A 25929-nucleotide genomic window follows, 5' to 3' on the forward strand; every position below is an offset into this window, starting at 1 on the left:
ACAGAAAAGTATTTCATTGAAGTTTTCCTCTCTGTTTTCTAAACTAACACAAATCATGTTAAAGCAACAAGTATTCAAATAACATTCCTTGAGGCTCCCGGGCGGTTCAGTCAGTTAAGCACTCGGCTTCAGCTCAGGTCATGATCTCATGGTTTGTGAGTTTGAGCCCCACCTCGGGCTCTGTGCTGATAGCTCAGAGCCTGGAACCTGCAACCTGCTTCAGATTCTGTGTCTCCCTCTCTCTCTGCCCCTCCCCTGCTCATGCTCTCTCTCTCTGTCTCTCTCTCAAAGATAAACATTAAAAAAAGAAGAAGAAGAAACAAACAACACTCCTTGTGTATTACAATACACAAAAATATACTTTGGGAAAATGTCTATATTAAAATATTCATAGGGCTAAGGGATGAATTTCTATAACTCCAGGGGTCTTTTGGTTTGGGGAATTTGGGGCTTTACTGGGTTTTGGTTTTGTTTTGGTCATTTGGTCATATGTATGTTTCCTGGTACATGAAAAGGTTGATCTAAAAAAGAGAAAGAAATTTTGGAATTAGAGGACTGCTTTGTTATTGATAAGCTTAGAGATACAAAATTCAAGGTTTTTAATTATGGGATATCAGTGCTGGAATCTGCCTATACTTGCATAAATTATTTACATGAGAGAGTGCATTTGAATATCTTAATATCTTTGAATATCTGCTTCGGATTCTGTGTCTTCCCCTCTCTCTGCCCCTCCCCTGCTCACATTCTGTCTCTCTCTCAAAAATAAATAAAATGGATTTTGGTGATTTATTTTTCCGGGAAGCTGTTGATAAGACAGCAAATGCAGTGGTCAATGGAACTCCATAGGAGGACACGTGAGACAGTCACATCCCTGCCTGCACGCTTAGAATTACCAGGAATGCAAGGGCACCTGGGTGGCTCAGTCAGTTGGGCGTCCGACTTTGACTCAGGTCATGATGTCACAGCCTATAAGTTCGAGCCCCACATCAGGCTCTGTGCTGACAGCTCGGAGCCTGGAGCCCGCTTCAGATTCTGTGTCTCCTCCTCTCTCTGCTCCTCCCCTGCTCATGTTCTGTCTCTCAATAATAAACGTTAAAAAAAAATTTTTTTTAAAGAATTACCAGGAATGCAGCAGCTGTAACTCTCCAGCGACTCATGTGTCTCATGACAGCAACTCAGATGCTCCAAACGGTGGTGCTGTTGCCGACGCCATTTTCCAAAATGGCAAACCACCCTCCATGAAGCTTCCCATAGAATCCACTGCCATCTGCCCTCAATTTCCATGGCAGTTGCGCTCATGGAAAATCTGGTACCTTAGATGCACGACAAACATATTTTATGTTTTTATTTATTGTGGGATATTTAGTGGAAAGCAAGCTCATATACACAAATCTATCACCATCTAGCATTTGAAAGGTTTTGCAGGCTTTTCCCAAGGAAACCTGCCCTCAGCTGCCTGCCACCTGTCAATCATCAAGAATTTCAGGCACCCACCCACACTCCCACCTTCACCAATGGGGTGAGGCTCATGTGAGTCAAGTGACATGCCCAAGGTCACACAGGCAGCAAGCTCTGTTGCCTCTTTCCAGCTCTTTCCCCTGTATCATGTTTCTGGGGGCCTCCAGACCTCCAAAAAGGCAAATCCAACTCTAAATGACTCCCTGGCCAAAAAAAAAAAAAAAAAAAAAAAAAAATCATGGCGATTACCTTACTGGTAGGTCTTTCTGAAGCAGGTGGGTGCCATGCCCCCTTGACTTGTGACCCCAGGTGAGCCAGTGAGTGGAAATTGGCCACTAAGTTGCATGAGTCCGCGGACCTTGACAGCCTGGAGATTCTGAAAGCAATGTAAACAAAGTCAATTTTCATGTCCCCTCTCTGCTTTTGGAATAAATCATTCATTCTGCAAGTATTTATTGACCACATGGAATGTGCTGGTTGACAGAAGTGGTGCCCAGGCCACGAGGGGAACAGGGCAGACACGGAGCTGCCCACCTCCGCAGAATTTAATGGGAAAGTAGGCGTTCGGTAACTCATTAATCATACAAACAATTACATCATTAGGTAGCACAACCAAGTCTAAGGTGATGTGCAAACATAGTCAAGGCATGAACCCAATAGGCGGTAGGTTTGTCAGAGTTCCATCAAGGAAGCAAAATGCCCCACGTGACATACAGTAAAGGATTCATTATAGGGACTCGACTTCACACAAGCATAAGAGATGCTGGGGAAGTAAATGCCCGGAGGGGAAGGTGAGAGGATCATGAGAACCACCAGGCAGGGACCGTGAAGAGAAGCCAACGAGAAGTCCATAGCCAACTCCTGCCTCTGCATCCAGGATAGGCCTGTAGTCATCACCATCAGCAAGAAGAGTTGGGACAGCAGAGACACAAACTTGGACCTGGGAAGAAAAACTGGGACCCTGCCTTTCTCCCAGCTCTCCTAACCCCCATGACACAGGCGCCGTGGGGAAACCGGCTCCCTACCCCTCAGACTGCACACGCCCCATGCTCAGGACCCAGAGGGGCAGAAGGAGGTCATGGGGATGGGGGTGCCCGAGGGGCTGCAGTTCCAGAGAGTCAGCAAATCAGCCTCAGCACGTGTGAGCTTCAAGGGCATCTGGGGCTTCATCCTTCTGAATGTGTGGCCACTGGGCCTTCACACCCACTTCCCAGATGTTGGGCACATTTCTCTGTGGCCAGCCCTCACCCAGAACTATAGTGGGAAGAGTAGCTAGCTGACACAGTGGCTCCACCGAGGAAAACCCAAAGGATCAGCTACAGTTGGACAAAGTGAAGAGGGAGGAAGTGAATGTTCCAAGCACGTGCAAAGGCCCTGGTGTGGGCAGCACCACAGACCCCTGTGAAATTTCCTGCACTCGGGCATGATTTGGAGAGAGTGGTGCATGGCCAGGGAGAGCTGGGGGTAGAGCCAGTCAGGCCTCATAGGCCATGGTGGGGTTTTAGATTTTATCCCAAGAGTGGTGGAGATCCAGGAGAAGTTGACACCCAGAACAGAGAGTAGACAGAGAACCAGCTTGGGAATCAGAAAGACCTAGGGTCAGAGTCGCTGTGAACCGTATTATGTGACCTCACTTTGCTTGTCGGTACAATGGAGACAAAAGAACACGGCCAGATTAAGTAAGGGTTGAGCGAACCAACCCATGAAAGTGCCTGTGTGCGCAAGACCACGCTTTCTGCAAAGGGCGACATCATAGTTACTTCAAGCTACACGGGCCACACGGCTCCGTCCCCCCCAACTCTGCTTCTGTTGCCTACAAGTAGCCATAGACCATACGTAAACTTTGGCTGCATTCCAATAAAACTGTCCTTGTAGACACTGAAATTTATATTCCCTATAATTTGCACATTCAGTGAAATATTCTTCTTTTGATTTTTTTCAACCACTTAAAAATGGAAAAACCATTCTTAGTTTGTGGGCCACATAAATAAAAGCAGCAGACTGAACTCGACTCATGGGCTACAGTCTGCTGACTCCCGTGGCTGGCACAAAACAAATGTTTCTCCCCCTTCCTTGCTCCTTACACACACACACACACGCGCGCGCGCGCGCGCGCACACACACATGCCACACACAAATACAGCACACACACATGCACAGGCAAGCACACACATGTACAAACACAGCACATACACATGCACACACACGCGCACACACGCGCGCACACACACACACACACACACACACACACACATGCACACCACACAACTGGGAAGAGGCAGAAGGTACGGGACATTCTTGTGTCACCTCCTACTGCCAAGGTCCGAGCCTTCTGGCTAACTACATTTCACTTGATCTCATCCCATTTGCACTTTCTAAGGAAAAAATTTAGATCGACTATAATGCTTAAAATTAGTTTCTGATTTAGACAGTAATTTGCTATTATTTGAACTACCTCAGAGGTTATTAGCCATGAAATTGAAGCACGAGATTAGCAACTGTTCTCAAATTCAGTTACCCTATAAAATATCATGCATTTTTAAGGTTTCTGAGCAGAAATATATCAATACATTGTGCACTGTGTTTCCCCCATACTTTACTGGGATCATTCATTTTCTGCTTTGTCAACCCACTGTGATTACATGCTGGTCATGAACCTCTCTGTCTGAAGCCACTAGGCTGAGCGGTAATCCTCACGAACCTTCCTGCGGGTGTGTGCGCTCCAAATCCCACTGTATGCTTAGAAAGAACACGTCTCATGCAACAAAGGAGGGGAGACAAATGTGGGGTTGCTTTCGGCTCAGGACCCCGCCCACTGCCTCCAAGACTGCATTTCATCCAGGTCCAGGGAGAGGAGGAGGGCCTGCTTGGGAAATGTTGGAAAGTGAGACTCACCCGAAGCCACAGCCCGAGGCGTGATTTACAGGCTGAACTAGGTAAGAATTAAATATTTACCATCGCCCCCGGTGCAGCGGGGACAGGGCCGCCTGCACGCACTCAGATGGGAACAGCTTCGGTCCGACAGCTGGGCCGTGTCAGGTGAGGACGGGGCAAGTGTGTGTGTGTGTGTGTGTGCGTGTGTGTGTGTGTTTGAGAGCATCTCTACAGAGATAAGTGCCACAAGGGACTCCAGGGACCACCATCCCATCTCTTTGTTCTACTGAGGTGTCACCGAAGCCGTGACCTACTCAAGTTCAGTGCAGCGAAATTCCTTTTCCCCAAACGGTGTCCTCTTTCGGTATAAAGGGATGCAGCCTTAAGAATGGAAAAAGTGGAATGCTACCAGGCCAAACGTCTTTCCCCATGACTTTGCAAACATTCTCCATTCCTTGATTTCTGTTTCCTAAATGTTGCCAGATCCTCCTGGCTGGGTATCTTCTGCCTGCCTGCCCTCCATATCCATTTTCTACCTTTCTGCATCCTGGACGGATGACATGGGTGGGCCCCATGGACCTCTGGCTCTGGTCGGGCTTGGTCAAGGGGAGGCATGAGCAAGAGAGTGAGGGAGTCTTGTCACCTCACTCCCTACTTCCAGGCTTCCAGGGCTTGGCAGCGACTGTTGGGAGCTCTCTCCATTCAAGTCTAACCCTTTGGACGATAACAGGTGCTCGGGCCCTCGGGTCCTGGCCCAGGCCTGCTAGACCCCCTGTCCATCCCATTCTCCCCCGCTCCCCCTGCCCTTCCTTACTGTCTCGCCTCTCCTCTACCTCCCTCATCTCTGCTCCGAGTTCCCAGGTGCTCCCCAGGGAGGACTATGCACCCTCTTTACGCAGGATGGAGTACTCTTCCCCAACAGTATCATAAGCACTGACGTGGCAGGGATAGGTTGTTGACACAGAATCTCCTATATGATTGGCAGCATCCATTCACCCTTTTGGTGATCAAACTCCCAGGATCTGGCAAGGCAACTTGAACATCTCTCACAGTTTCCAAGGTCAGGGTCACACAGAGCAAAGGAAGTGCTTCTATTCAAGTCTCTAATTACCTTTGATGTGTTGACATTACCACTTATACCCTACTCTTAAGTAAACTGTGTAAGGTCCTCGAGTTCAGGGGGCTGGCTTGGAATCTGACAGAGGAACCATGGTCAAAGACCCCTGGAAGGATGGACAGGTGTGGTTTCCCCAGCCAGGATTTTATGGCACACGCCTTTGAGAGGTATTTGTTTAAGTAAACCTGCAGCCTCATGGCCATTCGTTAGCAGTAGCCATGTCTGTCTTTCTGAGGAACACCCTTGGCCGTGACATTTAGCCGTGATTGACCCCTCTCACCGCATGCCCCTGGGCATGCTTCAGCTCTCTGCGTTGCAGAAGTAAGAGATGAATTTACCACATCAGCAAAATACCATTTTCAGTTGAGAGCCGCCTTGGGGTTTACAGGTTCCTAAATAGAAACTAGCAAGCACACAGACATAACACTGACAGAAAACACCAATTGAGTGTTTGTGTAAAAGAGCCCATCCTGGACACATCAAGGTCATTTCCAAATAGCTAGCTCTAGGTCAGGACTATCCTACAGGATTTTCTGCAGCAGTGAAAAACTTCCACCTGCACTGTCCCATACAGTAGCCACTAGCCACGTGTGGCTATTGAACACTTGACATGTGGCTGGTGGGACTTAGAGAATGGATCTTCTTTTTTATTTAATTCCAAATAACCTAAATGTGCATAGCCACTTGTGCTATGGTATTGGGCAGGACAGCTATAGACAGTTCTGTTCAAATAACTTATTCACCTCCTGTGCGATAAAAACTGGCTGGGGGTCCCTTTGAGGAACCTCACTTCTGGAATAAGCTACAGTAAGGAAATAGCTCATTAGTGACACAGAGAAACTTCCCGAGGGACTGATAAACATTTTGAGGCAACAGGCACCAACGAAGTTGAAGCAGTTTCCATGAAAATCACTTGGCATTGCTCTCCAGAGTTCAGAACTTAAAGTTCAATTATATTTCCCATGAAATTCCCACTGATTCCTAAAACAACCACCCAAATGGAATTCTTATAGCAGGCAGATGGCAAATATTCATTACACTTCAATATATTGTCTTTCTCAATATTGCCCTGTTTGATCTCAATATTTACTCAATGCCTACAAGAACGCTAGCGCCTGTAAAGGTTACAAAAGGCATAAATGACATGACATTTGCCTTGTCTCAGGGTCTGGGTTCTGTGAAGGTTTCGGGAGAGCAAACCATGAAGTAAAGAATACAGAGTTCACTCACTGAACAGCTCTGTCCAAAAGGTCTTCTGAAACTCTTGTCTTTCCCCTTGACTTGTACCCACTCAAGGATGATGATGGACGACAGAAACACACTGGCAGAGAGTTAAGAAGTTATAATGAATACGAGTCTCATTTTGAAGCAGGTGAATTCGCAACTTTTTTCATCAAAAGTTATCTTAGGAAAGTGATCTAGCAATTGTCATGGGTTTTTGAAATTTTGCATTTTAGCTCTACTTCGAAGAGAAAGAGGCAGCCAATTCCCTCACTTTAGGGACACAGTGTTAGAAGAGATGGCATTTTCTTCAGGATCCTCTAGGCAGTGGTGATACTCAAAATATTGGACAACCAGTAAGGCTGAACACCAGCCAATCAGAGCAGATACTGTATGAGTGCCAGTGAATCAAACATCTGCACCAGCAGATAGCTCTGGAATTAGTTGTTGATTCACATGAAAGCCTTCAGGGTAGAGGCTGAGTGTGATTTCAGATCACAAAAATATTTTATAAGTCATGGTGGTATATAGGTTTGTCCACCATTGATTGGATTAGCAGGCAGCAGTGTTAAGTGATAAACGTCATCACGATAAACGTACATTGTTTACTAACTCCAAGGAATCACTAAAATCTTAACCCATTTTAAAAGTCAAATTCCACTTTAGCAAGTCCATGGTTGGGCATGTCGTTAATTACTGAGCAGCTGCTAATTACTAACCATCACAGAAATTTGTACCAACTGGTGCAGGACTCAGCCACCTGTCCTGTCTCCGGGGTAAATATGAAGAGATGGGTAGGCAGTGAAATGTACTGACAATATCTACACGAAAAAGCAATATTTGGAAAAGACAAATTTTTTTCTTAATAACAACATTCATATTAACTGCTTTTTTTCAAGCAGGCTTCGTGCCCAGTGCAGAGCCCAACATGGGGCTTGAACTCACGACCCTGAGATCCAGACCTGAGTTGAGATCAAGAGTCGGACACTTAACCGACTGAGCCACCTGGGAGCCCCTCGTATTAACTTTTATGGGGCAAATGTACAGTAGTCAAAGACTAACATGAAAATGTGATTTTTTAAATTTTTTAATGTTTATTTATTTATTTTTTTTTTTTAATTTTTTTTTTCAACGTTTTTTATTTATTTTTGGGACAGAGAGAGACAGAGCATGAACGGGGGAGGGGCAGAGAGAGAGGGAGACACAGAATCGGAAACAGGCTCCAGGCTCCGAGCCGTCAGCCCAGAGCCCGACGCGGGGCTCGAACTCACGGACCGCGAGATCGTGACCTGGCTGAAGTCGGACGCCCAACCGACTGCGCCACCCAGGCGCCCCAATGTTTATTTATTTTTGAGAGAGACGGAGACAATGTGAGTGGGTTAGGGGCAGAGACAGAGGGAGACACAGAATCCAAAGCAGGCTCCGGGCTCTGAGCTGTCAGCACAGAGCCCAACATGGGGCTCGAACTCACAAGCTGTGAGATCATGACCTGAGCCCAAGTCGAATGCTCAACCGACTGAGCCACCCAGGCGCCCTTTGATTTTTTTTTTTTTCAGACATCTCATGTTGCTTTTAAGAAATGTTTGATTCCTAAACATCATGATTCCTTAAACTACCACCTGAATAGTAAGGAATTAAGAGAGGCAATACATGTTTTTTGGTGTTTTCTCTTTTATTTATTAAAGAACACGTTACCCATTTCCAGTGTTTTCATGGCATTTGTGGTATGTAAGTTACATCCCCCACAAAGCAAAATCCACATCTAACTCATTGGAGAGGGAGCCTGATAAGGAGCAGACAAAAGTGAATGTCTTCATGGAAATATCCACAATGTGTACGTCGGCTTTGAACTTAATCTTTTCTTAACCTATGAGTTCTGATTTCCCAGGCAATCTTAGATTTCTGATTGATCCTAATATGTATGCTCTTTTTTTCGCGAACAATATACAATAATGTCCCCCATATTAAACATACATAAATATTGTCTTCATATGATTACAATAACAAAAATATTTTAAAAGTCATGGTATGATATAGGCTTATCTGCCGTTTATTAGATAGCAAGAAGGAGTGTCCGGTGACGAGTAAATCACCACAATGGACTCGTAGCTTTTACTCAGCAACTTGGTGGAATTCACTAAAATCGTGAAACGTTTTGAAAACCAAATTCTGTGCTGGAAGGTGGGGAAGCGGACCCCTTCTTTCACGATAAAGTGTCCATTCCGATTACTCCGGCATCACTGCTTCCCGGTAACACTGGCGAAACGGGAGCCCAGCCTTGGGACGGAGAGGAAGGACGACGCGGGCGTGATGCATGTTATCAGCCATGTGCAGAATGGAACCCGAGGGACGTCTTCGCTAGACCAAAGTTACATTCCTCACGGTCCTAGGACTGGCCACGGAAAAGGAAACCTGCGGGCGACCTGCTGGACCCCGCCACCGGCGGTCGGGTCCCTGGTGACAAGAGAAGAGGGTGGATTTAATCAGCGGAGATGGACGGAAAAGGCACACTTGAGAAGAAACCTCCACTCATCAGATAAGAAGAAATGAGGACCCAGAGAGGAAGCAAAAATGTTAACGCACATCCTTCCTTTATGTCAGTATTTCCACACACGCCCGAAGTTTCCGAGCTCAGGGCCACATGAGCAACGCAGGTCAAAGAATCCAATATTCGTTTGTATGGAGGCAAAGTACCACAAAGATGTGCTGTTCTGGTTTTCTCTTCTTTCTTTTTTTTCAATCTTCCTATAGAAATTCTAACTTCCATATGAAAATATAAAATATTGCTAACCTTCGGGGGGGTACCCAGGTGGCTCAGTCTGTTGAGCATCCAACTCTTGATTTCAGCTCAGGTCACGATCCCAGGGTTGCAGGATCGAGCCCACATCAGGCTCCACACAGAGCATGGAGCCTGCTTGGGATTCTCTATGTCTCTGCCCCTCCTCCTTTCATACTTTCTCTCAAAATAAAGACATTTAGATAGATAGATAGATAGATAGATAGATAGATAGATAGATAGATTTCTAACCTTCTTTAATAACACACATTCCTTCTACAGGAGAGGGGCACAGATCATTCGTCTGTCTCCTCGGGCAGCCAGGCTGCTGCGTCCTGCCAGAAATGCTATCTTTGCTGTTCTGTTCTCATTAGGAAGTGTGATCCCCGGCAAACCACACACTCTTCCAGAGGGACCAGTGCCTGCCTGACTATACTGCCCTACTAAAAAACACACAATATGTTTTCCTACCAGTCCTGAGAGTGCCATCTCAGGTTCCAGGGTACCGCAGCCGCACTGCACATCCTAAATAATGCAACCGGGCACCATGCATTATTGACATTGCAATGGAATGTCAGTAAGTCTGCAGGATAGAATCACTCAGGCTCGTGGTCTGAACTTGGTGACTCCTGGTCATGCAGGGAAAACAGGAGGCTGACGGAGCCAGCTCAGCAACGTGCTCTAGGAAGTGGGTTTCTGCGGTAAATATGCCTGACATTTTTGCAGTTGTTATTTGCCTTTTGTTTTCACGACTGGGCTGCACTAACGCCTGGCTGTTTTCTAAATTTATCAAGAGTTTGTTTCTGTTGATCTCAGGAGGGTGGTGATTCGCGGGGAAGAGTCGATCCACATTTCAAGTTGTTCAAGCGTTCACCCTTCAAAACTGACAGACTCCGGAGAGAAAGGGACAGAGTTGCCCAAAATAAACAGAAAAATTGACTGACAGTGAGTTGAGGCCCGGAAAGAGGAGAGGAAAACGAGGCCTCTTGGTTTTAACTATTGATCAAGATGCAAAATATTTGCAAACCCCATGACATCATATTAAAAAAAATGGTGTTTGCCCTTCCCACTGGCTGTAATTGTCAGTAAGAATTTCTCATTTTATTTTTTTTTATTTTTAATTTTTTAAATATTTATTTATTTTTCTGTGAGAGAGATACACAGATCATGAGCCGGGGAGGGGCAGAGAGAGAGAAGGAGACACAGAATCCCAACAAAGCAGGCTCTGGGCTCCGAGCTGTCAGCACAGAGCCCGACGTGCGGCTCAAACCACAAGCTGCGAGATCATGACATAAGCCGATGTTGGAGGCCCAATGGACTGAGCCACCCAGGTGCCCCTCTAGTTTTATTTATTAGTTTTGTCCTAACGTGTTTCACGGGCAGTTATACCTAAGTTTATTGTACTTCACCAACGTCAACTCCTTTCTAGAATATAAAGTCAGTATTATGTATCCTAACCGTAAATCCAGCCTGGATAGGAATCATCAGGGGAAAGAAGTGTCACATTTTGGTGTCTGTAACTTCTGAAAATCACTCTCTTGTTTTCCTTTCTGACCTTTCCTACAATTTAATACATGCTCTTGGGGTCTCTGCAGCCTAAAATCCTGTTTTTTCTTTCATCCAGAGTGAATGTAGTATGCCTTCAGACCCACTTAAAACATAAGAGGTTTAAAAAAGCTTTCCCCTGGGGTGCCTGGGTGGCTCAGTCGGTTAAGCGTCCCACTCAGGTCATGATCTCATGGTTTGTGAGATCAAGCCCCACATCGGGGTCTGTGCCGACAGCAAGCAGCCTGCCTGGGATTCTTTCTCTCCATCTCTCTCTGCCCCTCCTCTGCTCACATGCTCACTTGCTCATGCTCTCTCTCTCAAAATGAATAAACATTAAGAAATAAGTTTACCCCAACTACGGTGCAGCCTAGATTGCAAAGTATCTCGGTATCCAGACCCTTCCATCTAACGCTCCTCATAGCACTGCCTAGCCACCTACTTGGTGGCACACTCGTGGAGTAGAAGTCATTCCCAGTGCATAGGCGTAAGAAAAACCCCAGCACTCAGCAGTGACTTGCCCTTAGAAACAGGCTGTACATGTCTTACGTTTTCATGTGGGTCCACTAAAATACTGTCGTCAAAGCAGTTCGCCTGGAGAACATGGTAAAAACACCCATTCTTTGGCCCCATCTCCCAGAGGTTCTGATCCAGAAAGGCTGGAAGAAGCTCAGGACTTTGCATTTTAACAAATACCCGAAGAGCTTCCGGTATACCGCTCCACTGAGAGCCACTGCTGAGCCAGCAAGGTACCAAGACACGGGAACTTACAGGTGCTGGCTGTGCCTCCAGGCTCAGCAAGCATTCCTTGGGATCCTGGATCCTGGAAACACATCCTCCCTTTCTGCCAGTTGCTGGTAGGAACAAGGACTGCCCCCATGTCTCAGCCTCTGGTGAAGAGTCCCGTGTTCGGGGCGGACCTTAGCAGGGCAGTGGGCTGACAGGTGGGGATGAGCCAGAGAGGGAGCCCCAGAAGAGCCAGCAGGTACCTTTTCCTGTGATTACAGCCCAGGGTCACCAATGGACCTGACTCATGCCAGCCTGTCCCTGAGCAGAGCCCTCACCCCTCCGAAGCTTTCTCGGGGCCATCAGCACTGAAAGCATCTGGACACGATGAGAGATCCTAAAAAAGAGGTTCCCCATGACGTCTCCGGTTGATCTTCCCCAAGGCAGTGTGGGCCTCCTGTGTTTTGGACCTCAATCAGAAGGTATCGATGGGGCAAGGGTTATGGGGGCTGGTGCAGCCGCAAACGCCCCTCGTAAGTATTAAAACTCCAATTTCCTGCTCTAGTAACTGTTGGGCGTAGGATGTAATTAAAATCATGCCTGTGCTGCACGACAAAGACGTGGCACGTGGAGGTTCACCACAACCTGGAGATCAGACACAGACGTGGACTCTGGATGGAGCCGGAAGTTGCAGTCTTGAAGGCGAGGAGAAGAGTGGCCCAAAGACTCTGCCTGCTCCTTGGGACACTTCTCTGGTCCCTGAGCCAGTGTGGGCACACACAGGGCTCGGGGGCTGGACCCTCCTCTACTTATAGGAGATCCACATGACTCCAGCAAGAGCACAGACGCCCTCCACCCTCGGGAAAGGTCCGGTGTAACCGCTACCTGGTGTACGTAACCTGGGTGTCGTGAATGCCCTGGGACGTTAGCAAATAATCATCACAAAGTAGGCAAGTTGGTCACTGGCAATGTTCCACTGTCTCTCCCAGCAGCCCCTCATTTCCAGCTTGTTATAAGGTAGCCAATTGCCTTTAGACTTCACCACCTAGACAACCGCCCTGTCTTGCCCAAAACTCAGACGCACTGAGGCTGCATCCCAAGTCCACTGAGCCAGGAGGTCCACAGGTGAGACCAAGAGTCTGGGCATCCCAAAGGCCACATCAATGATTCCTGAGTGCAGCCCCTGGCCCTTCAGGCTCCCTCCTCCTCAGATTGTGTTTGAACAGGATAATCTTGAAGGAAACCAAAGTGCCCAAGAGCAAAGTGGCAATCTGACATGGACTTATTTACTTTTCTTCAATGAACCCCAAACACAGTATTTTTATGGTGCGTCCTCCTTTATACCTGTCTAACAAATGTCTTGGGGTGATCAGGTTGTGATTATCTGCAAAGGGAGCACGTCTACATGCACACACACTCCTTGTATCACCTTGCTCGTGACAGCATACGGCTAAGCACTGAAGACATTCTCCACATCAGTGCATAGCTTTTAATGAGCGCCCAGTAACGCTGTGCTAGACTGTGCGTAGGTCTGGGCCACCAGTTAAGATCTGAAAATGCTGAGTTAACATAACACCAGCAGGTTGAGCAGACGAGAGAGCCAGCATGAAGAGAGAACGAGGGCACGTATTCAATTGTTGCTGAGCTGCTGGCAAAACCAAGATCACCCCACCGTGAGACCTATTAATACAAAACAGGAGCCTCGGCTGGTGTTGTGCACACCATGCCTCCATGGATAGGATGTGCATCTGCCCCAACGAGCTCCATGCAGAGGAACACCGGGAAGAGATTTTGGGCAGGCTGACTCCCAGCTGGACATGTCTCAGCTGAAGCTACGGGCTTTTGAGGAGCCGAGGCTGGTGCAGATTTTCTGCACAATCACGTAGTCTGTAGTCCACAATCCTAAACTCCAACAAGCCAGCTTTACGGGCAGGAGTCCCACCGGGGCCCATGAGCATGGAAACACCCAACAGTGGCGCAGGTAGCTCTGTCACAGGCTGGAGTCACACTGAGGTCTCTGGAGAAGAGGCCGGGATGAAAGACAAATGAAAGAGCTCTGAGTAGCTCTCAGATGCCTCCCCTGGGCCTTTAGGGGTCACTACAGAATGGAGAGAGCCTATGAGAAAAGAAAGTGCAGATTGCACTGTCGTCTTTCAGTGAGGCCTAATGAGCTCTGACGAAGGTCTTCCTCGGGCTGCACAGCATGAACACGGACGCACGGACCTGGCAGGGCTGCAGGCCTGGCCTGGGGAAGTTCTAAAAGGAGCCTCTGTGCTGCAAGTCACCTTGACCTGTTTCTAGAAGCAGCGGCGTGGCCTCTTGGCAGCTCTCGAGTGGCCAGTTGACCACGTGAAGGAATATGTCCTCTTTGGGCCGAGGGTCCCTGTGCTCGGCCACTTGCTCCACCATCTGCCTTCTTCCCTCCCTTCCCAAAGTGCTCATGGGAAGTGTACCCCACGGTACATCTTGCGTCCGGGTTCTCCAAATGGACAACCTGCAGACAGTGCCTGGGCCCACACCTGCAGAGGCACCCTCTGGTTACTGCTCAAAGGTGGACTCTTCAAAACAGGGTTTGCCCTGAAGTTCCCCAACTCTAAACAGAAGAATCCAGCTATTTAAATAGCCTCTCGCCAGCTTCTAGTCCAGGCAAGAACAGCTCATCTTCCTTGTGTTCTGTTGGTTTCTTAAGGACCCTGATGCTCTGGGCCGAGATGCACCTTCCCCTAGAAAACTGACAGACACTTCAAGAAACACAGGTGTGTGTGACAGTCCCCCAGGGCCCAGCACCTCCAGGCCACTGTTCTTTTTCCACCAATAGATTATTTAGCTGATTACATGTTTAAGTAGCAGAAACTTCTCAAGTTTCTCTCCCTGCGTATTTTCAAAACACTTCAAACTCAAGAAGGATCCACTCTAAGCTCTGAAATGTCATTCTCCATTCCTGTATCCTAATGCATCTAGAGTTCTCCCATGTCCTCATTTCTACTTCAGGGGGGGATCATCTACATCACTTCTTCTGACTCCCCTCCCCACTTATCCCAATGCCCCCCACCCAATGCCAGACGTAAGCATTTTGGCTTGTCCAGTAGAAAGACACCTGACAGTAAAAGGTAACCACAGAAATAAGGGCTGGAGTAAACGTGTTCTTGGACGACCGTGCTTGGTTCTGAGTGAAGAGAACCCCTCCATCAGCCCATGGTTCCCACTCAGGTCCAGTCTTAGAGGTTGATAGGCTCCTTCACAGCCTGGTGATTACTCTCTTGGGTCAGCGCCCCCCTTAGTCAAGAGATGGCCCCTGGAAAAGGAATCTGTTGTGTCTCCACAAGCCACCTCACCCAGGGCCAGATTAAATGCATCAGAAGATCTATGTGCCAAAGAGAGCAGATTAGATGGGAAGAAATTTACCTCTCCATTTTCCCGACACTCACCCTAGGGAAATAGCCTGAACTTATACCAGGAACTCAACTATTTGTCACGTAGGCCCATGTTCTTTCGTGCCACAGACACCCCCCCATATGTCTTCCCACCTGGCTACCACTCTTTTGAGACCATTTAGGTCTCTTAATACATGCATGAGCATCAATCAAACCTCACCTCCCCCCACCCACCCCCAAAGGCCCAGGAGGCACACATCACTGACAAGATGTATGGACTGAGCTGAATCCCAGCTGCTGAGAGGAATATCATGGCCTGGGGCTGCCCGGAAGCCCAAGTCAATATCTACGAGTACAAAGAATGACAGGTCTAGGAAGGCACTCCCAGCAGCAGCGCCTCAGGCTGACAGAGACTCGCTGTCAGAACACGGCCAAGACCTCGGACCCTGAGTGCTTTCGGACCCTGAGTGCTTTCGGGATCCCAACTGCCAGTGGGCCTTTTCCAAAAGCCAAAGGGGAGAACATTCATCCATATCGGGAACACCACTGCAGAGTCACATCGAAGTGTTTCTCATTTCAAGGTGCCTTTGTGCAGGTCAATAAATGGTCAGAAAATACATATTTTGCCTAATATGATATGCAAAGAATTGTATTTTCTGTGCAGGCACTCTAACTCATCTGTGACAACCACCACGGAGTCTGTGTCAGAAAAGTAACATACTGTGTCATCACGGTTCCTGGGTGACTGTGTTCTTTACGTGTGCTTTGGAAGGATGGAGACCATCAGAGTTTGCCTAACAACCAACAATACCTACCACCTGTGCTCCCCCACTGGAGCTCCAGACCTGTACATACACCTGTACCCTCATGTAAGAGATACCCCAAGATCTATAAGCCCCCACCTACACTTCTGATCTCCACCCCCAAAACCACTACAAAGGCCAAGAGATACTACATGTCCTGGCCCATTCCCTCCGTGTTGACAGGTTGACCAGTGAGCAAAGGCCATGTTCTTCCATCATGAGCATAAAACAGGCATGATTTTATAATCACCTACCACCAGGCAAGGGTTGTTAAAGGGGGAAAAGAAAAAGTCTCAAAATGGGTAAAATGGTCTGAATCACCTGATAAGGTTGCCTACCGCTGTGTTGTTCCTGAACACTGGATTCAGAGGACACTGGAGCAAAAGAAGCAAGTTCTGAAACAGAAGAAGGATTTTAGAGTGATAAATGACAAAACCCAAATAACACGTTCTCACAATTCTGATTTAGAAGGAAACGCATTTGTTTTTATATAGTAACCCTGGCATAAAGTAATCTTTAACCATAAACAGATTGTTTTTAGAGTTAACCCTGAGGTTACATACTTTGCAACTCCTACCTTTCTAATGAAATAAAAATATGGCAAACTTGGGGCGCCTGGGTGGCTCAGTCAGTTAAACGTCCGACTTCAGCTCAGGTCACAATCTCGCGGTCTGTGAGTTCGAGCCCCGCGTCGGGCTCTGGGCTGATGGCTCAGAGCCTGGAGCCTGCTTCGGATTCTGTGTCTCCCTCTCTCTCTGCCCCTCCCCCATTCATGCTCTGTCTCTCTCTGTCTCAAAAATAAATAAACATTAAAAAAAAAATTAAAAAAAAATAATAAAAAAATATGGCAAACTCACAATCAAGCTCTTCCTTGACTCATTAGTCTCATCCAGAGACAAGGTGAATCCATAGCTGTAATGCTGACCAAGGTAAATAAACACAGGGCAAAAGAGGGGAAAAAAAGATAGGTTTGGTTTGGGCTACGATTTTGGTCAAGCTACACGATTAGTTGCTCAAAACACTAAGAAATAAATATTCTCCTACAGGAAATTTTTAAGCTGTGATCCGATTATGAAAGGAAACAGTCAAGGGGTGCACGGGAGGCTCAGTCGGTTAAGTGACCAACTCTTGATTTCAGCTCAGGTCATGATCTCACGGTTCGTGAGATCGAGCCCCAAGTCAGGCTCCGTGCTGACTGTGTGGGACTCTCTCTCTCCCTGTCTCTCTGTCTGCACCTCATGCGCACTCTCTCTCAAAATAAATAAATAAACTTAAAAAAAAAAAAAAAAGGAACCAGTCATGCTTCGTGGAATTTAAAAAATCTTAAGTGAGCCATTTTGAATAGATATGTGAGGCGGCCATGGCAAAGTGGGAGAGATGGGACATGAGCACAGCCCCGATCTTAGTGAAAACAATTTTGGGGGGAGCCTGTCAGTAAGAACTGATTAATGAAACATCTTTCCATGGAATTTGATTTGCCAGGCAACTTGGAAGGGCCAGGTCTCCCCCTCCAACCCATTTGTACTCCCTTCCCCTCTCATCTGCCTTCTGGAAGATCCCTGCCGCTAACAAGTGCCCAAGCCTTCCAAGATGCCCTCACTAGGACTGTGTCCTGTAAAGGTAAGATATTCAGGTGCCACAAAGACTTTTCAAAGTTAGGTTTTGTTTTCAACATTCTCCCACTCCCTCTAAAGCTCAATAGGAATGTATTTCTTGCTGAGTCTCACCTTTATTTGAAGTTTTGGGGAAGTGACCCTCAATGTCTTAAAATGCCTCCTCACATACTTTACTAAAGGTAGAAGGCTATATCCAAAGAGAACATGAAAACAGAAAGTTTATTTTAAAGTCCTTAAACTGTCATCCCACTTTGCTTTAAACTTTGGACAAATAGGTAGACTGTTTACCTACTAGAATATTGCTAGTTCTGAAATTTCTCCTTCTTCTGAAAATTACTCAAAGAACAATGCCCAGGAATGGCTAAGTCCTCTGGCTTCCGCAGCTGGTGCTGGGCTGGCCAGCCCCTCCTCCTCACGCCCCTTCGGGTATTCCCACGGACCCCCCAACCACTCACTTGCCGTCCGCGGCTCGTCTGAACTGTAGCCCAGGTTTTCACTGCCACTTTCTAAGTTTGTCTCAAAAGTTTCTTTGTTTGTCTTCACACTTGCAGATTTCCTGGAATCAGACCATTTTTAAAAGCCAAATGTTAATCAGTAGTGGATGTTTGGTTCACACTGCTCCACCCAGGGCATCCTCGCACACCGAAGTCACCACCGCATCAGGAAAGACACTCATCGCCACCAGCACAGCTATGCAAGTGGTCTGCCTGCTCACACTCCCACTGAGGTGGGGAGAGATGGAACCTTATCACGAGAGCCCCGTGGGCACCATTCCCCAGTCGATAGTCCACCCCCAGAAACCAGTGACCCAATTAAGCAGAGTTGGCCAACGACAACCCACTGAGCCACCCAGGTGCCCCTTTATAAAGTTTTATCAGAACAGAGCCACACCTGTCCGCTTCCATGTTATTTATGGCTGCCCGCATGTTACAACAACAGAACTGAGTAATTGTGACAGACAGTGTGGCCCACAACACCAAAAATATTTACTATCTGGCCCTTTAAAGAAAAGGTATGCCAATCTCCAAAATAAAGTAAAAATTGGTGCAGCTTCCCAGGGGAGGAAAGCTTGGCAATGGGTATCCAAAGACCTAAAAATATTCATGCTCGACCATTAAGAATGTATTATAGGGAAATGGCCAAAGATATGGGCAAAGATTTACTTAAAAGAATGTTCATTCATGAACGCTTTATAACAGCAAAAGCTGCCAACAGTCCACACGCCCCACCCTAGAGGACTGTAAAATAAATGACAATCCATCTCTAAAATGAAATTCCATGCCACCTATAAAAGTTATTGCTGATGAGAACTCTCATGCACCACAGGTAAAAGTATAAACAGGTGCACCTACTTCAGAAAACTGGATGATGACAGAATCGTCTACCCTGCCTACCCTGCAGCCCAGCGTTCACCAGTAGACACACACCCAACTGAATACAAAACAGGAATGAGGACTTATGAACATGTCACCAAAGATACATGCTAAATTGCTTAGTGCCACAGTATTTATAATGACCCCAACCTGAAAACTATCCAAATGCCCATTTAAAGGGAAAAGGAGAAGATAAACGGCATATATACCCAGTGTGTGGTATCACAAAATAATCAACCATCCACATCTTCTCTGAACAACATGGACCAATCTCACAGGGTGAAGACCAAAATCAATGAGTGCACATGACATGATTCCATTTACACAAAGTTCATATGAATCTGATCTCTGGGGATGTGGGGATGGAGGTCAGAAGACATAACATTTGAGGAAGAGGCAGCGATGTGGGGGGGCAGGGAGGTTGGGGCGCTAAGGGTGTTCTAGTTCTGCATGGCCCCACTCAAGGCCCATATGCCTTGTGAAAGGTAATCAAGTGACGCACCCGCGAGTTGTGAACTTTTCTGTACTCACACTTCAGTAAGATATTTTTATTAAGCAAATGAAGCAAAAATGTGGCCGGCAAGTATTTAAATGTCAATGGAAATAATCTTCAGAAGAGTTTCAGGAGAGAAGAGCAAGTTATGAAGTAAGGTTTATTATGGTCCAAATTTTACAAAATGCATGTGTGTGTGTATCGACGTGAACGCATCGATGTGTGCATATACATCGAAGTGAGCATATACATACTCAGGTAACAATACCTACTTCTGAGCAATAGAATTAGGGGTGATTTCAAAATCATTTCTTAAAACGATATGTTTGGGGGCACCTGGGTGGCTTGGTCGGTTGAGCGGCTGACTTCAGCTCAGGTCATGATCTCGCAATCAGTGAGTTCGAGCCCCGCATCGGGCTCCGTGCTGACAGCTCAGAGCCTGGAGTCTATTTCGGATTCTGTGTCTCCCTGTCTCTGACCCTCTCCTGTTCATGCTCTGTCTCTCTCTGTCTCAAAAATAAACGTTAAGGGGCGCCTGGGTGACTCAGTCAGTTAATGCGTCTGACTTCAGCTCAGGTCACGATCTCGCGGTCCGTGAGTTTGAGCCCCGCGTTGGGCTCTGGGCTGATGGCTCAGAGCCTGGAGCCTGTTTCCGATTCTGTGTCTCCCTCTCTCTCTGCCCCTGCTCCGTTCATGCTCTGTCTCTCTCTGTCTCAAAAATAAATAAAACGTTAAAAAAAAATTAAAAATAAACGTTTAAAAAAATTTTTTTAAATAAATAAATAAACAAATAAATAAATAAATCGATATGTTTGGGGCACTTGGGCTGAGCGTTGCTCAAGTCGGTTGGGCGTCCAGCTTCAGCTCAGGTCATGATCTCTCAGTTCGTGAGTTCGAGCCCCACATCGGGCTTGCTGCCGTCAAGCCTGTTAGCGCACAGCCCATTCCAGAACCTCTGTCTCCCTCTCTCTGCCCCTCTCCCAGTTGCGCTTTCCCAAAAATAAATAAATATATTTTTTTAAACTGTATTTTTAATTTTTTCTATAATAAACATGCATTGATTCTAGAGGAAGAAGTATGTTATTTTACTGCAGAAGACGTCTGAAAGCAGCTGGAGCCAGCACAGCTGGCACAGTGCAGGGAAAGCAGCTAGGATATGGGGGTCCCAGTGAGTCTCCCTGTCTTTGCTCCCCAGACCTAATGCACTCAGATCTAAGTGCGAGAGCTGCACAGGGGCAAGGTCCAGGCCCTGAGCAGGACGGCCTCACTCACATCCTGACCGTCCACTCTCCAGATGGGAGACCCGGGGCACACTACCTAACCTCTCTGTGCCCCTCAGTTTCCTCCTCTACAAAATAAATGGCCCATAAAATCATCATGAGCATCCAGCGAGAAAACGGGCTCCACTGCGTGTAGAACAGCACCTGGCACGTGTGTTCGGCACTTAGCATAAACCAGCTGCTGTCATCACTACTGCCATATTGTTGCTGCTGTTGTCAGTAGTTCTTATTCTCCACCCGTGCCCCCGAATCACTGCTGACCAGTGTCCTATGTTTTGAAATCAGCTAATATCCCAGAGAACACAAGTGAAAGATGTTACGAAGTCAATAACGGTCCACGGAAGAATCCAGGCTGCCATCAGGCTGAGAGATACCAGAATAATTATTAGAGTGAGTCTGCCTTCCTCTCCTCTTGCCCTAAGTCAGGCCCCAAAGGAGGTGTCATTTCAGATTGCTGTTTTTTAGTGTCCTGAGAGAGACCGCAGCTGCCTCTCCCAATACCGCATTATCACCAGGGAGTGACCGGGGTCAAAGGGAGAACAGCTAGTGTCTGTTACACAATGATTACACACATCTTCATTCACCGCGTGTAGCCTAAAGGTATTTTTAAACCACAGCCTATCAAAAATGAAAATTATCTAATAAAATAGTGAAAATTAGACACGGTTTGGCTGTAACACCCCCACCAAAATCACCGCTGTCTAAAAATCCCTCCCCTTAGCGCATTTATACTTGTATAAATATTGCAGACATTTAAACTAGTTATTGTATTACTGTAGGTCCTTCACACGGCTACCTTCAAAGTGCTTGTGGCTACTTCTGGACGGCCATGGGAATGTCAGGAATTTTTCTATCCCCTCCCCTATCAGTGTACAAGCAATAAACACTACCTAATTTGTCTGTCTGGTCAGTTTCATGTGCCTGAAGCCATCCAGCTGGCCCCACTGTTCTCCACCGCCCCAGAAACTGCAGCAGGATTTCTGCATGGTTCTTTAATATCCTTGAAATGTTCCTTGAGTCCCTTGCATTGACTAAAAACAGGAGGGCCAACAGTCACGGTGCAGGCGCCTAGTGTCCTCTTGTGGAAAGAGTTGTAAATGCCAGACACCAGGTAGAAAATCTCCTTTTTCCTAAGTGAGCCAGGGCAAGTCAAACTTAGGCAGTAACCAGCCCCTATTTTATTCTATGATTAATTTTGCCATATGAGTTTGTGTTTGGCATATGTGTTTTTCAGAGTTGTCCACTTTCAGTACTTAATTTTGAGTAACATGATCCTGAAACGCCACAGTTTTGTGTGTGTTAGTGGTGGTAGAGTTGGTGTTGTTTGGTTGTTTTTCATTTGTTTGTCTTTGTTTTCAGGAAAGTGATGTGATTTCAAACTTACCTTATTTCACTTTGATAACTAGATTCTGGAAAAAAAAAAAAGGAATAAAATCACATATCACAAAATCACAAAATATCATCAGTTTTTATAGACAACCCCCCCCGCCAATTAAATACATTGCTGAGTATTTGTGACCCATTAGGTATTATTAAGTTCCCCCACAGCGAATTATCAAATGACTTTCAAGCATAAAGGAAGTAGAATTCACTATTAACTATCATAAACATAAATAATTCCTAGGTACCTGTAGTATAGTAGGTACCTAATAAGTATTTAGTGAATATGGAATTTGACTAGCAAGATTACAAAGACTCCGTTCACCAGGGAGAGGCATTCTGCATTCCCAGTCCCTAGTGTCATTCATTCAGTACTTACTGTGTGCCAGCACTTATCTCATTTAATCATTACAACCCAAGAGATAGGTATTAGTGTCATCATATTATTAACAAACTAGACACTATCATGTTGTATTATCATACTTTAACAAATAAGGAATTACATTGCTTAAGCACTGTATTTACTTAATTCTAGAATTCATTTTCAATCAACATGTACCAATGGTATCGATTCATAGAGGTGGATCCCCTTCCCCCCCCACCCTGAGCTGTCATTAAATTGCTGATGTTTTTAATCAAAGGATTCTTGGACCGGAGGGGACATAGAACTTGAAAGTAGAGAGAAACAGAGTCACGCTCCAGTCTCCAATCATCTGTCTCAAAAGCCAGTGTTCTTTGCAACTCTGCTGTCCTGTCTAGGCCTTCTATTCGTCAAGCTTTACAGGGGCACCCGGGTAGCTCAGTCGGTTACACGTCCAACTTCGGCTCAGGTCATGATCTCGAGGTTTCTAAGTTCGGGCCCTGCTTCGGGCTCTGTGCTAACAACTCAAAGCGTAAAGCCTGATTTGGATTCTGTGTCTCCCTCTCTCTTTCTACCCCTTCCCCACTCACACTCTTGTCTCTCTCTCCCCAAAATAAATAAACATTAAAAAAAATAATGTAAAAAAAAAGCTTTACTGAGATCTAAAATATATTCATTTTCCTTATTTTTAGAGAATATTCCCACTTACTCCAGTCGTAATATCATCTGCCAATTCACACCCCAAATTGGACTTCAGAAGCAATCTTATTTGAATTGAAAGAGAGACACAGAATGTCACTATTGTTTCCTTAAGGAATGGGCTGCAGGAGATGGGCTCTTGGCCTCTTTGCTCTATTAGCAGAAACAATCCCAAGGCCTTCAGGCCACACTTAGTGGGGTCCTCAGCTCTCTTCAGTCGGTCCCCAGTTAACCAGTCAGACCATTGAGAATTCTCCAGGCATCAGCAAAGCAAAGTGCCAGAAAATACTTCTGAAAACAACTTGGTGCTTGCCATTTTTAAGGATGGAAATAATTGTCATGGGGGAAACCCAGGCCTTCACTGCATCCTTTCTATTTATGTCAAGGTGAAATGTAGTGTCTATTGTGAGTCCCACCCAATGGGGGTGGGCTTTGTAAGGTCGCCACAGGCCCTGCTCACAACACTTACCTGGACCTGTTAAGACGCAGGGGAATAAACACAGCTCACTCTTACATGAGCTTTTCATCTCAAAGTTAAGTAAAGGATAAAATCTAAAGTGGAAGGGCAGCTGGGTGGCTCAGTCGGTTTAGTGTCCAACTTCAGCCCAGGTCATGATCTCACGGTTTGTGGGTTCAAGCCCCACATTGTGCTGTCAACACACTGTCTCTCTCAAAAAATAAAACACAGTAAAAAAAATGTTTTTAATCTAGAATGGAAACAGTTTCATGTAGCAATTTATTTTGTCCTCATGACCGATCTATAGGATGGCACTTATCCCCATCTTGTAAATGAGAATGCTAAAAATCAGACAGTCCCCCCGGTGCACATCTTACCTGGGCCACCAACCATCACAACCTTCCTACTAGGCTATTATGGAACAGGCAAAAAACAGCTTAGGAGAAGCAGGAATCCAAATAAACAGAATGCTCCTTCAATGACACCACAGTAGCTAATGTGGAAAATAGTATTCTGAAGGCACTGCACAATCCTAGTCACGTCTAAATTAAAATTTAAGTTATCCAATCGTTTTCATCTAAAATCCAGTGTATTTTACTTGAGTAATCCATCTGTGGCATATAGGGTAACTCCCAAGTTAAAGCAAATTGCCATCAAATCTGGGCCAACAGAGGCTTACTACTTTTCATGTTCTGTTTCCTAGGGAATAAAGTTGTATCACAGAATTAATTCCCAATCCTGAACCAAATCCATGCAGGGGCTGAGGCCAGGCAATTAGCTTAGATATGGCTTAACTATGCACTTTGCATAGACTATCTAAGAGAGATAGTCCATGTAAGATAATTAACACAGTGCCTAGGTCACCCACAAAAAAGGGCTCATCAAATGGCAATTATTACTAATGACATTTTAAATGCAATTAAACTGACACATAGCCTAATATCAGAAGTCTGATTGTAAGAAAAATAATTTAAGTGTAGAGAATATTCAAATAGGTGTAGGTGAGGCTTTCCAAGACAAAGAAAGGTAAGGCTGGACACACATATTCAGCACTTGGAAAGTCCCGAGCCTTCTACATGACAAAGATCCTTTGGTTTCTGAAGTCACAAATGGCTGAACCTCACGACAAGCCCCCCCCCCAATGTTGGTGAGCCCACCCCATTGTGAAGCCTGACCCCCAAACGAGGCCACTGCTTTCATATATCTTGGAGTCCTCGAAAGACTTCATTCAGAAGAAATGTGTGATTATTAAGTTTATTTGTACTATTTTGATTGGCAGACCTTCTTTTTCTTCCTACCACTGTATCAACATTCACCTCCAAATGCAATTTGGAATTACACAAAATAGGAAATAACCTTTTCATGTGCTCAGATAGGTAGATACTATTCTAGATAAAAGCACAGCGTCTAAGTGGCAGATTACAATGTCCTTCTGTCCTCGCAAATAAGCACAGAACTCAAATAGTCAGCGTCTTTGCTGAGAAAGGTACTGTCTCTTCACCCTCTCAAAAGTGTGCAGATCTCAGTCTTTCTGGGAGTGGTTATAGCAAGCCCCAAAGGAATGTATTCCTTCTTCATAAAATCCTTTCCTTCTCTGAAGCCCGCTTCCAAATAAAGTGCACTCCAAAGGCCAATGCATCTTACAAAAGAGTTAAGGAGCTAATGACCGACAAGTGTTTGTACCAAACGTTCAAATATATACACAAATCTATATAAACAAAACAATTACCTTTTTTCTCTCTCCCGGAGACACAACAGCAGCAGATTATTATAATCAGAACAATGATCAGGATCAAAAGCAACGAAAATGATACTGCAAGCAGAATTATGGCCCAGGTAGGCAAGGATGTACCTGCTTTATCAATACTGCCTATAAAGTTGAGAGGAGAAAAAAAAATTTATTTAGTGATGCTTGCTACCGTCTAGGGTTCGTAATCACTATTTCTGCCGCCCTGTAAGTTAGATTCTGTTTTCCGATAATATTATAACCATTTGGCCACTACAGCTGGGTGTCATAGGTCAACTTCTCTTCAGTGTGCTCAGATATTCAATACTCTACAGGATCTTCCATTACAATACTTACTGCTGCCAATAAGCACCTGCTGAGTAACACGGTCCCAGTATTTGTCAGTTAGCGCCTCTATTGTTCTTAGAGGTAGAGTAGGCAACACAGGAAGACCGCTCCCAAGTGGGAGGAGTGATTACCTCACCCCAACATCCTTTATTTCACCATGGAATACTTACTAGGCAGCCACTACCAGACAAGACTGCAAGACCAGCATTTGGTTCTCCCACGTTCCCACCCATCAAGGGTCCAGAGCCCAGAGGAAACGAGGCCAAACTGAAGAAGCGTCACGTCTAAGGGATTGTACTGCA

At 45.9% G+C, this 25929-nt stretch overlaps 1 protein-coding gene and 1 long non-coding RNA gene across 4 annotated transcripts in view; both read right to left on the reverse strand.

Moving 5' to 3' along the window:
• Positions 1-259: 259 nt before the first annotated feature.
• LOC125920727 (uncharacterized) lies at positions 260-1897 on the reverse strand. The gene is made up of 3 exons (XR_007457172.1): positions 1708-1897; positions 1122-1313; positions 260-521 (listed from the first exon to the last, which is right to left on the reverse strand). It is a non-coding gene; the product is annotated as an uncharacterized LOC125920727 (long non-coding RNA).
• Positions 1898-8005: 6108 nt separating this feature from the next.
• IGSF5 (immunoglobulin superfamily member 5) overlaps positions 8006-25929 on the reverse strand; it is a 51126-nt gene continuing 33202 nt past the window's right edge. For all 3 annotated transcript variants that reach the window (XM_049627844.1, XM_049627846.1, XM_049627845.1), the window contains exons 5-9: positions 25283-25423; positions 22041-22065; positions 17966-18066; positions 16216-16289; positions 8006-9124 (exon numbers count right to left, since the gene is read on the reverse strand). In XM_049627844.1, coding sequence (XP_049483801.1) covers positions 9029-9124; positions 16216-16289; positions 17966-18066; positions 22041-22065; positions 25283-25423 — 437 coding nt within the window. In that variant the 3' untranslated portion in view covers positions 8006-9028. The remainder of the gene's footprint in view (positions 9125-16215; positions 16290-17965; positions 18067-22040; positions 22066-25282; positions 25424-25929) is intronic.

The sequence above is a fragment of the Panthera uncia genome, chromosome C2, assembly GCF_023721935.1.
Source record: "Panthera uncia isolate 11264 chromosome C2, Puncia_PCG_1.0, whole genome shotgun sequence".
Taxonomy (NCBI): domain Eukaryota; kingdom Metazoa; phylum Chordata; class Mammalia; order Carnivora; family Felidae; genus Panthera; species Panthera uncia.